We start from the raw sequence: 11795 nt of genomic DNA, 5'->3' as shown, positions 1-11795 counted from the left end.
GTAGATATGTAGAACAGGACACCTCAAGGTGACTGGAGAAATGTAACTCTAATTGGCAACTGGGTGTCGCTATAACAACAGAAAAATGCTTAAAAATGGCTAAAATGCGACCGATCGCTGTGGCTCCCCCTGTGGACGAATGTTTTTGTTTTGTTTTTTTCTCTAATTTTTGGTATGACTAAGTCATGGTATGGTATGCTGTACATAATCACGGAAACTGTCAGTGTGTCAGTCAGTCTGTCTGTCCCACGTTTTTCTACTCACTGACATGGTCAATCTATGTGAAACTGCACATAGGCATTGAGGATTGGCATAGGTAGAAGGTGACAAAGCTACCAATGGGTATGGACTAGTTTGTTAATAAAAACTGTAATTTAATAAATTTGTTTCGTCACTCTCCACCACTGTTTTTTCCAGCAATCTTCCTGTAAGAAACATTTTAAACATACGATTGATCTGAATATTCAGGTCCCATCTATTAGCCACCCATTAGCAGATTGCACTTGATCTAGGCTAGCTGATGCTTTTGTGCAGTAGTTTCCAACCTGGGGTCAGGGCCTCAAAAGTATCCCAAGAAAAATCTAAGGGGTCACAAGATGATCAGAGAAAGAACAAGAAAACTTTTCTGTCTTCTCTCTGAGGAAAAAGAACAGCAATACTCTTTTGTTGAAGATAATCCTTTTAGGAAACTGATGACAAGTGTTCTTTTTTCTTTCTGTTATGTTGTTTTTGTGCAGCTCACAACTTCAAATCAAAACTACAGTACAGTATCCTCTGATGAAACATTAAAAGTCCCTTATTGTTTTTGTTTTCTGCTTTCCTTGCTACAGATGATGCGTATTTACTGACCGGCCTGAACATAGAGGAGATTTACCCAGAGACAAATAGTTTTATCACATATGATGGATCGATGACCATCCCTCCATGCTTTGAGACCGCCACATGGATCCTGATGAACAAGCCGGTGTACCTCACACGCATGCAGGTGAGCCTCAGCCGCCAAGCCAGACCTGAAACATAACTCCCAAAACTCACCGGAGATTGTCTGTCTCAGCCAAGGATTTTCTCTCTAACTATTGTTCTGCCTGTGAAACATGTCAGCCCAGCACTGAGGCTTTTACTCCAACACTTTCCCAGCTCTTCTTTTGTCTAATACTTCATACAGTGTCTGGAAAATAATGCAGTGAATCAAAATGCCTGGCTCACATTTTCATGACGCTTTGGTCAACTTATAACCGGTGTCTCTTCTCTCTCTGTATCTGCCTTCTTCTAAGATGCACTCCTTGCGGCTGCTGAGCCAGAACCAGCCGTCTCAGATCTTCCTGAGCATGAGCGACAACGTTCGCCCGGTCCAGCCTCTGAACAACCGCTGCATCCGCACTAATATCAACTTCAGCATGCAGGGCAAAGACTGCCCCAACAACAGGGCTCAGAAGCTCCAGTACCGAGGTAGAAACGATAATTCACCCTGCTGCTGTTTAATCACCCTCTCGTCACCTCATTACTGACATTTCTTGTTTCATATTTATTTATATTTGATATAGAATATATCTGAGATCTAATTTGCAGGCATATCTCTATTTCTATTGGGCATTACCATTTTACTCATAACATCTGCACACTTCCAATTATCACAAATTTTCCTCTAAGGGAAAATTCTAGTTTATTACAACATGGGTCTTATGTTCATAGTTGGCAACGATCAGGGAGGCTGTAAAGAAGCCAACAGTTTAGCCAGATTTTCTAAAGCACTTGAGTTTGGGTAGAACTTTACATTACAGCTGAGTAATAATAAAGTTTCTAGGTGGTAATTTTTTCTTGTCTCACAGTTTAGGCCGTCAGACGTCATTAACAGTCAGAGCCTATAATTCCCAACGGGCACAGACTCACCAACAGACAGGACTTAACTGAATGTCTTCTGTAGCATTAACCTCTGGCGGGTATTGTCTGTGCTGGGTACAGCCCACACTGCCCCAGAATCTACTGCCTCCCAGTTGTGGCACTGTGGATACAATAGAACTTACCATAGTTTTCCTCCACCAAATCCACAACCCACTGATAATAGCAAAACCATGAATCTTAAATGAATAAATAAGATGGAACAAATCAGAAAAAGTCATAAAATCATGGCATCATAAAGTCATAGAATTGTAAGATACGTAGCTATGACACGTATATACGTATAACATATATGTGTTTTGCAGAAATGCCAAATTTTTCTTCCGGCGACTGAACTGAACAGCAGTAACATCAAAAACACAATATTTTGAGTCAAGTAATTTAAATGTAGAGTAACAAGAAATATAAAGCTTTATTCTTTTTGAGCTTTGAGGTAACTTTAATGTCATTGTACACCACAGGGTTTCATAATGCTGTTAGAGCCTAGTCCCTCTTTGCTACACAAGGAAAATGAAACAAAAACAGTGTCACATTCCTGTGGTGCATCTTTTAAATTTACATAATTTCCTTAAACCTGCAAATAATTTATAAAAAGGAAAGCCAGCTCACCTGAAAACTAGTAGTCAAAACCACTGAGCACCGACCTTTTCACCGAGCTGCCGCCATCTTTCAGGAAAAAGTCAAGTCACTGTTATTTATATGGCACTTTACACACAGACACAGTTGATCCAAAGTGCTCTTACAGCACACACAGAGAAAGACAAAACAAAAAGGAAGAAGAGAAACACAAATATTTGAGTGATAATAGCAATAAAATAATAATAACAGTAATCATCAGCAATGATAAAATATCATTACTTCTTATTAAGGTACCTTTAGCAGGAAACTGTGTCCTTGTTGTTTTTTTACTGTCACCACGTTGTGACAGTAACAGCAACAAAGGCAGTCACATTATGCACAATTAAAGGCTGGTTAGTAAAACTGTGTTTTAAGATGACTTTTAAAATTTCAGTGGTGAGGGAGAGTCGGATGATGAGAGGAAGAGAATTCCAGAGTTTTGGGGCAGTGACAGAGAAAGCCTTTAGTCCTGGATCTCATGACAGACAGAAGTCTTTGGTTAGACGATCTCAGTTCTCTCACAGTGTGATATGAGGATAGGAGCTCTGTGATGTAAGAGGGGGCGAGGCTGTTTAACACTTTGGAGACAAACATCAGAATCTTCAAATGTATCTTGTAGATAACAGGCAGCCAGCGTAGGGAGGCAAGAATGGGGGTAATGTGCTCCCTCTTATTTGACCTTGTTAAAACTCTTGCTGCTGCATTTTGGACTAATTGAAGACCGGGTAAACACGACTGAGTAATACCGAACTATAATGAGTTGAAACAAAAGTCAACATCAGCCAGGGCACACATAATGTTAATTATCCATATACTGTACTGCGTACTGCTGCCATTTCAAAGGGAAAGTGCACCCAAAAATGAAAATTCAGCCATTATCTACTCACCCTCATGTCAATGGAGGCTCAGGTGAAGTTTTAGAGTCCTCACAACACTTGCGGAGATCCAAGGGTGTTTTTGGACGTTTGAATCTGGAGCGCCATAAGCCTCCATTAGGTGGAGTTTTGTTGTTACCCCCTCTCCCCTTGGATCTCCGCAAGTGTTATGAGGACTCTAAATCTTCACCTGAGCCTCCATCAGCATATGGGTGAGTAGATAATGGGTGAATTTTCATTTTTGGGTGCACTATCCCTTTAATGTACGTTTATAAAGAAGCTCAAGCTTTTTAGCCAGCAGGCGAATGCTCACAAATCATTAAATAAGTGCCAAAGCAAAAAGGTTAAGGAGTGGGAATGGTGAAAGATAAATAGAAGAGTAAAATTTACCACTTTACATTTAGTTTTGATTTATTTTATCGACTGACTGGAGGAAAAGCAAAAGGGTTAAAAAAAAAGATTAACCACTGGTTGTAGGCTGAACGGAGGAAACAACATTTTATATTTCTTTTTAGAATTTTACACTACATTTTAATACTCAATTTAAGACTCTTTGTTTAGTCAGTTGTTGTGTTTTTTGACTCAGGTATTACAACCTTGTGTCAGTTCCGGGCCTCTATGACCCTGAGTGTTTGTTGTCTGATCGTCTAACTACTCGTGTTTCTGGGACCATCTGGCTTCTTTTAGTGATGTCATCCTATCCAGACCTTAGAAATAACTATCACCAATAAAATGATCAAGGGTCCAAGGATAGATGTAAAGCCCCATGAGGAAAGTTTGTGATTTGTGATATGGGGCTAAATAAATACAGCTGGCTTGACATAATGGCCAAAACTACATAATTGTTGCAACCATTTCAAACCCATTGCAGGGAAGGTCTCACTTCAGTTTTCTTTAGAGGTGTTCATTTAATAAACTCAAATCTTTCCCTGCAGTTATTTAACTATTTACATCCTGCGAACAAACAACTGGCAAGAGAGAGTGTTCTGTCAGCAAGCGTGATCAAATTATTACTCATCATACTCTCATCTTGTGAGAGTAGATATTGCTCCCAAATGACCCAGATGTAATTTATTTTAGATTCAACATCCACATTGATACCAGGAGATTATTGCTCTATCTGTGCTCACCATTTTAATTTATGAAATTAATATGAAATTTGTGTGCTGAGCTGGGACTCAGCTGATGGCTGAGATAATGTAGACTGCAGATTGATGTGCTAAAGAGAAGGAGGGGAAAAACAGGCAGCAGAAAGTCAGATGGCTGGACAGTCAGAACACCTGTTTGGCCCTGACTGACAGATCTGAAAACTGGCTTGTCACAGCTCACTGCAACCTGGGAGGTGTTGCTGCAGTCTGTCATCTCTCCTACTCTGTTTCAGCCAATATATATGTGAGCAACTGCTGCACAGAATGTTGAATATCACTCCTGAAGCGTAAATACGCTACAGGCGAGAGGTAGCCCCAGTCCCTGCTATTCATTCTGTTGTTTTTTTTATTTTTTATTTTGTGCTGTGGATTTACTGTACTGTGGCCGACACACACCATGATTGTTTATCTGTCTGAATCTCTCTCTTATTCTTCCTCTGTTCTGCTCTGCTCGACCACCCTCCCTTTAAATTCTTATTCTGTGCAGCGGTCGTGGGGAGATTTCACCCACCTCACACCATCGTGATCCTGAAACAAATGCACTCACCAGAGAGCCTCAGAGAGCAGGCCAAAAAAAACACACAACAACAGACCTGCTTATTTAATTGTTCAGAGATTGAAAGACCTTCATGATGAAGTGGGGAGGCAGAGGAGTGGAGGGAGGGGGGTTGCTCATTAAAAGGGAAAATACGTCTCTGGTGATTTGTGTAAGGTCAACCTTTAGAGCAGGAGCAACAAGACACACTCCTCCCCTCCCCGGAGAGGTGATTATCAGGGTAACTGAATGGGAAATCAGGGAGGTTTGGGAGCTAATCATGCTCTGCATATGTGTGTGTTTACTTTTTCATTTTCACTACCTGATGAAAGGAAATCTTATTTTCATAGCACTCCAATAAATCTTTCACATAGCAGCGAGACACCTGTTTATCAAATTACAATATTTACTTGTGTTCTTGGCACCTCCACATTTTGGGTATAATTTTCTGTCAAGGCTGCCACTTGAAACATAGCGGCACCACCACCCCTCACACCACCCACCCAGCCACATTCACTCAAGTGCCATTCCTTTTGAATTGTATGTTATCGCTAAAGATGAAATATGATGTAGGGGAAGGGTGGGGGGGGTGAGAACAGTTGAACTGTGGAGAGCAGCGCATATATAAATCAGTATTCTCACTCCTGTCCTTCTCCTCTCTTCCAGTGAACGAGTGGTTGCTAAAGTAGCCTCCCTTGGATGAGCATGGAGACAAGTGTCAGGGATGGAGAGCGGGACGAGGCAAGGGGAGGAGAGGAGGACGTGAAACCTGGGGTTTAAGGCTGCATCTCATCTAAGATTATTTCATGGCATTGTATAAAGACAAACACTGGACATTATCCGAATTAAGGAACTTTGTATTGCGAGCAAAGAGACTCTACTTTTCATACATTGAGAACAGTTTGAACCCTCGATCTAACACATGCTAACAAGCCCTTTCCCCCACTGTACAACTATATCTATACGGACATTTTGATACCAATACTTTTTTGGGAGAAAACCAAAAAAAGACACTGGGAAAGAAACAAAAAAAGGTAAAGTGGAAGCATTTATTTGATAGCCTCCCAACTAATAGGACAACGTTGGGACTTTAAAAGCCTTTGTACATAAAAAAATGTTGCTATCAATGGGAAAATCTAAGGACTAAGTCACTGCCCCCATCCCGCCAGTCAAGACGAAGTGGTCATCACGGTCCCTCACGGACGTTTCATTCCAGTCACCAACAAGGCATGCAATCAGCAAAACCAACAGAAGAGGGAACACAGCCTTACCTTGTCATTTTTCCAAAACTCGAGTCATGTCATGGGAGACGAGCGAATATTTACAGGCTTTCTTACGGCCTCAGAACAACCAGTGTCTTGGCCTCGTTTGTACATATTATAATTATCAATACTGCAGAAAAATGAATATGTAAAGAAAAGTAATGAATAAACATTCAAAAGATATATTAAGAGGATTTAAAAAAAAAAAAAGACAAAAAGTTGAGAATTTTAAAAAGCTTGGCGCACTTTGAATTTTGGAGCAGTTCTCAGTCTGAGCTGATGCCTTTTTTCTGTTTTATTGTTTACAATGGTCATACACTGTGTTTGAGTAATGTTATCAGCCCAATAAATGTGTCTGGAAAGTTCACTTTGGAAAACGCTTCACTATATGAGGATCTGACTTATTGTACCTGTACCTGTTTTGTACTGTTCCATATTAAATGTGTTGATATGTCAATATTCCTCCTCAGAGGCATGCTCAATAACACCGCCGACACAGAGACAGCATTGCTCAGAGATTACAGGCGGATAGCGCAGGTTATCAGGGTAGCGTCTTCTTGACAGAGCCTCTAAATGAATGACATGGGATAGTGTCCTGCTGATACAGATGCAGCTTAAAGTCTGGTTTTCTTTCCATTGTTTGCCTGATACAGCTGAAGCTTATCAGCCACGCACAGGAAGCTCCGTCAGGGTTGACGTGACCTGTCATAGTCTATCAGATCACAACAGCGGTCATCAGGGGACAAGGAGGAAAGGAACCTCCTCTCCTGGGCTCATGAGGTACATGCCTAACAATACAAGTCCAATCCACTGCTGACTGCCTCACAGTGTCTCCAAAAAGTTAGTAAACCACTTATAGGATCCTGCCTAAGTGGTTATTGAGGGGGTAAAAGAAGGACACACCACATGTGAGTAGACTGTGTGCAATATTGCTGGGTATGTACATGTTTCACTTTTTCAGCAAGGTTAATGACAAAAATGTTGAGAGAGTTACAGAAGCTGGTGGAACAGCAGCTGGATGTGACGTCTGGACTTTGGATCCCTGTAGTGTGCTTCTAACTCTTTGGCAACAACTTGCGAAAGGCCCTTTCATTTTTCAATATGTGCACGAAGCTACTTCCTGAACTAGAACACTGACTGAGCCAAGCTTTAAAGGTATAATCCTTAATATTTTGGTTCTATTTCACTTTGCAACATTTGTTGTGGCTGGTGGTTGAAATTCAGAACATATGAGTTGTCTGTACACAGTTCTAAATATAAAGGTGGCTGAGCCGGCAGCTAGCAGCTAACGGTTCCAACTCCATAAACATGGCTAAACAACAGCCACAGTGCTGACAGATTTAACAGTGTTAACCAGGAGGAACCAGAGTGAGTGCTACACCTCAGCAATGATACCATACCAATATCAGCTGTAACCACCGAATGAGCACACAGTGGCAGCGACGAGCTAGCCAGTGGGATACACACATGCACTAATACGCACATGCGGCCGGACCCACTTATCACAACAAACCACAGAGAAGCTTGATTTACAACAGTAGACAGCATAAAAAATGTGTCTTAACTTTCTCCCACTGTGCAAAAATGAAGCCAAAATATCCCAGATATGGCCGCTGCCATCTTGTGTTGGTGATGTCATGTGGAGCCAGAGTCTGCGCAGTAGCAATTGCCATTGGTATCGAGTTCCTGATGATACACCCATCCAACCAATTGCGGGCAGCACCATTGATAGCAAGCGTACCGACTGGCACAGACAGTCATCAGTTGTGACCTTGATTCTCCTTTTTTAACATCAAATTACTAGTTATAACCAAACATCAGAATAACGATCACTTGAACATACATCAGTGTGATAAGAAGTACCTAAAGTGACAGAATGACAGAAACCCCATTTAGGAAAAAGTTATTTGAAGCGTTCTTTGAGTTTTTAGTTTGGCCCATGTCCCATCCTCTAACACGGAGGGGGGCGGGGTTTATGACCTGTACTGCAGCCAGCCACCAGGGGGTAATCACAGTGGTTTGGCTTCACTTTTGGGGAGCTAGCTGTCCAAACTAGCAAACTCAGCAACAGCTACCAGATCAGGTCCCCAGGAGAGCCACTCAGACTTGCAACAAATTTGGCATTTCAAAAATACCTTGTGGCCCAAAAAGCATTTTTCCCATAGGCCACCAGTGTTAAAGAGACATCTGTAAAACTGTTGACAGGACACCTTGGACTGCAAACAAGGTCAATTATGACTCTGTTTAATATGAATTTTTGATCCATCGGGGCTTTATATTTATAAAAATGATTTAAAAATCTGTGAGGTCATTACCATGCAAAGTCTATGAGCTGAGCAAAAACTAGTGGGCGGGGCCAGCAGGAGAAACACTACTATGCATATTCAGTGGGCTGCATATCACAGAAGTAAACCTGGAAGCTAGAAAACTTTTCTGGCATTTGCATCAGCCTAGCAACTCCATTGGAATGAATAGGTGCCATCTTGGCATCCGGTATCTTGTTATTATTAAAATCTATGGAGCTCTCATGTCGCCCATCTTTATATACAGTCTGTGATTACAACACACAGAGGAAGTGTGACTTCATTCTCTGCTCAGGATGCCATTACTCCTCTTCACACAGCAAATAGTGGTTTGCTGCCATATTTATGCTCTGAATGCCACATAGAACACCATCAGTACTACAGGTGTCTGAAATATTAGCAGCAGTAAACACTCCTTGAGGAGTTACTTTGTCAAACATACAACAGAAGAGCAAATGGTGCGTCTGTTTACAGTGCAGCCAAACAAACTTGTAGTTTTGAAAAAGAAGTCAGTCAATATTGCCTTTTTTTATCTGGCTTATTTTTATCTTTAACTGCAGTGTGATTTTATGCTGAGCATGACATGAGAAGTTTTCCCCAAGACAGTAGAGCTCAGGAATAAGAGCTGTTAGTTTGGTATGGAGGCGAAGGCGTGCAGCCTGTCACTGTGGCTGCTCCTTCTTGTTCCATTACTCCTCACAATATCTAAAACTAATCCACAAGCACAGCCACGTGCCTCTCACTCTCTCTCTTTTATTTTGAACTCAGGCTTGTCTGTGCTGCGCCATCGGCTGGACTACCCCTCTCTCTCCTGGCTGTGGGTGCCTCATTCCACTCGTTTGGATCGCTGTCATCCAGAAGATCCAGCCTCTCTTCTCATCTCTCTCTTTCTCCCTCTGCGTATTTGTTTCATTCTCCTATCCGTGTGAATGATGTACTGCAGACATCCTTCTTGTGTGTTGTGTATCTGTCCTCTTTCCAGGTCTCCATGGTAGGCTGGAGGTTGTGTGGCTCAGGCTCTAGCTGTTTGGTGGCACCTGGATGCTGCTTGGATCCATTGTCTTCACATATTTTTTTCACGCCATGTATAATTTCTGTCCTTTGGATTTTGCAATTTTATTATGTTAGTTATTCAGTACACACAGGGTATGATGTGCTGCACAGAATGTCAGGGGGATATATTGGCAGAAATTGAATACAATATAATAAGTATGTTTTCTTTAGTATATAATAACCTGAAAGTATAAATTGTTGTGTTTTCCTTACCTTAGAATGAGCTGTTTATATGTGCGTAGGGAGCTGGTCTTTGTATCTGGAGATCGCCATGTTGCATTGCCATGTTTCTACAGTAGCCAAGAATGGACAAACCAAACAATAGCTGCAAATAAGGCCACTCATGTTTTCATGCTTTCACGTTTTTGCATCGACCACTGCAATGCGCAGTACCAGAGTTACACTGATATGTAACATGAAACTGCTTTATTCAGTGTTTCTAGCAGTTTAAATCACCTGGTCCGTTTGTTTACGGAGGAAAAAATCTTTATGGATAAATCAGCTTCCGGTGAAAACCTTCTGGACGTCTGGATCATATGTTATTGGAGAAAAAAAGGTGACTGCACATTAGCATGTGTTGCACAAGCCGCCCACAGTGACATGCCAAAGTCCATGGGAAATACATGGATATTGTATCGTGAAACTGCGTTATTTGGCATTTTACTATCGCTGGGTCGTTATTTTTAGGAAAGGAAGAGACCTCTGCGAATAATTCGGCCCATGGTAAAAACCTCTTTAATGTCTGGATCAAGAGAAAAGGGGTAAGCGCACTATAGCATGTTGTGGGTGAGCCCCAAGTCGCCGAATAGAGTCAGAGAGGCATTGATTTGTAACATGAAACTGTTTTATTCAGTGTTTTTGTTGTTGTTGTTTTGGAGAAGGAAAGACCTCTGAGGATCATTCAGTTCCCGATATAAACTTCCTGAACGATGGACACTAAAGGATCTCTGGCAAGCAGAAGTCTCTAGCTGGTTGCAATCTGCCATAACCGCTAGACACCACCAAACTCCCCCTAAATCTTACACACTTTACCTTTAAGGCAAAATTGTGATGTTGGGCCATATAAATAAAATTTATTTTACTTGCTACTGTCAAAAAATACCCATAATAACCATGTCTTGCATTTACTGTTACTGTTACTGCTTAATAATAAAAGCCACCCCATGTTTTGATGGTTGAATGCTTTTAATGGGAATGAACATTAATGGGCTAACTTTGGCGGGCTCCACCACTAACAATAAAAACTACTATTAAGAAGAGATGGCTAATGCTGAAAAAATCCAGACCATAAAACAGGGATCTATTTCATGAAAAACTCATGGTTTATAATTTTAAGGTCTCAGTTTGTTTCAGAGAAACTAGGTCAGATGACACATGTAAAGGCAGTAGCATGTTCTGAATGGCTGCACTTGATGGCAGGACTAAAAGCTTGCCATTATAGAGAGGAGCGAGATGCAGTGATTTGTAAAAATGGGGATAAGGGGACACTTCCATACAGTCTCTCCTCAATGTATGGTGTTGCACTTGGTCGTACTCTCAAAATTGATGGAGATTGTCAGCGCAGTGCACAGGCTTTTTGCAGGGCTGGTGCTCAAGTGAAAAAAAGGGCATTCATTCAACCTTTTGTTTTTTTCTTATTTTGCTCCAGTAAAGTGCTGATGCAAAAAAAAAGAAAAAAAAAATGTGCGCATACAAAGCATGCCCTGACGGGAGGTTTTTATTTGCCAGCACCTTTAGGCCTAAGCATACATACAGTACATTTGTGCACAGCAATGAAGACATGTCTTTCTAACTTATAAGGTGGCTAAATATCTATACTATATGTATCAGCTGTTACACATACACATTCATTTTATACATTTATCATTTATTTATAACTGACAAGATGAGAGAAAACAATGCAACACTGCACATTTTAATGATCTATAAAGTACATGTAGCCCCTGTGAGAAAATGAGGGGTTAAATAAATGTAGTGCCTTATAAAGGAGGAAAGACCTAATAGATAAGAAATGAAGTGAAATTAAGGTTGTTTTCATAACACTTAATAGAGACACAATAAATATTAATAAATTAATGGAGATTTCAGTTAAAAAGAATACA

General features: G+C 41.0%; 1 protein-coding gene across 2 annotated transcripts in view; it reads left to right on the top strand.

Moving 5' to 3' along the window:
- ca10a (carbonic anhydrase Xa) overlaps positions 1-6702 on the top strand; it is a 359571-nt gene extending 352869 nt beyond the window's left edge. For both annotated transcript variants that reach the window (XM_050059175.1, XM_050059174.1), the window contains exons 8-10: positions 831-985; positions 1275-1449; positions 5742-6702. In XM_050059175.1, coding sequence (XP_049915132.1) covers positions 831-985; positions 1275-1449; positions 5742-5764 — 353 coding nt within the window. In that variant the 3' untranslated portion in view covers positions 5765-6702. The remainder of the gene's footprint in view (positions 1-830; positions 986-1274; positions 1450-5741) is intronic.
- The last annotated feature ends 5093 nt before the right edge of the window (positions 6703-11795 follow it).

This window comes from Epinephelus moara, chromosome 13 (assembly GCF_006386435.1).
Source record: "Epinephelus moara isolate mb chromosome 13, YSFRI_EMoa_1.0, whole genome shotgun sequence".
NCBI classification, from domain to species: domain Eukaryota; kingdom Metazoa; phylum Chordata; class Actinopteri; order Perciformes; family Serranidae; genus Epinephelus; species Epinephelus moara.
Note: the sequence above shows the minus strand (reverse complement) of the source record. Positions and strands in the feature narration are given on the sequence as shown.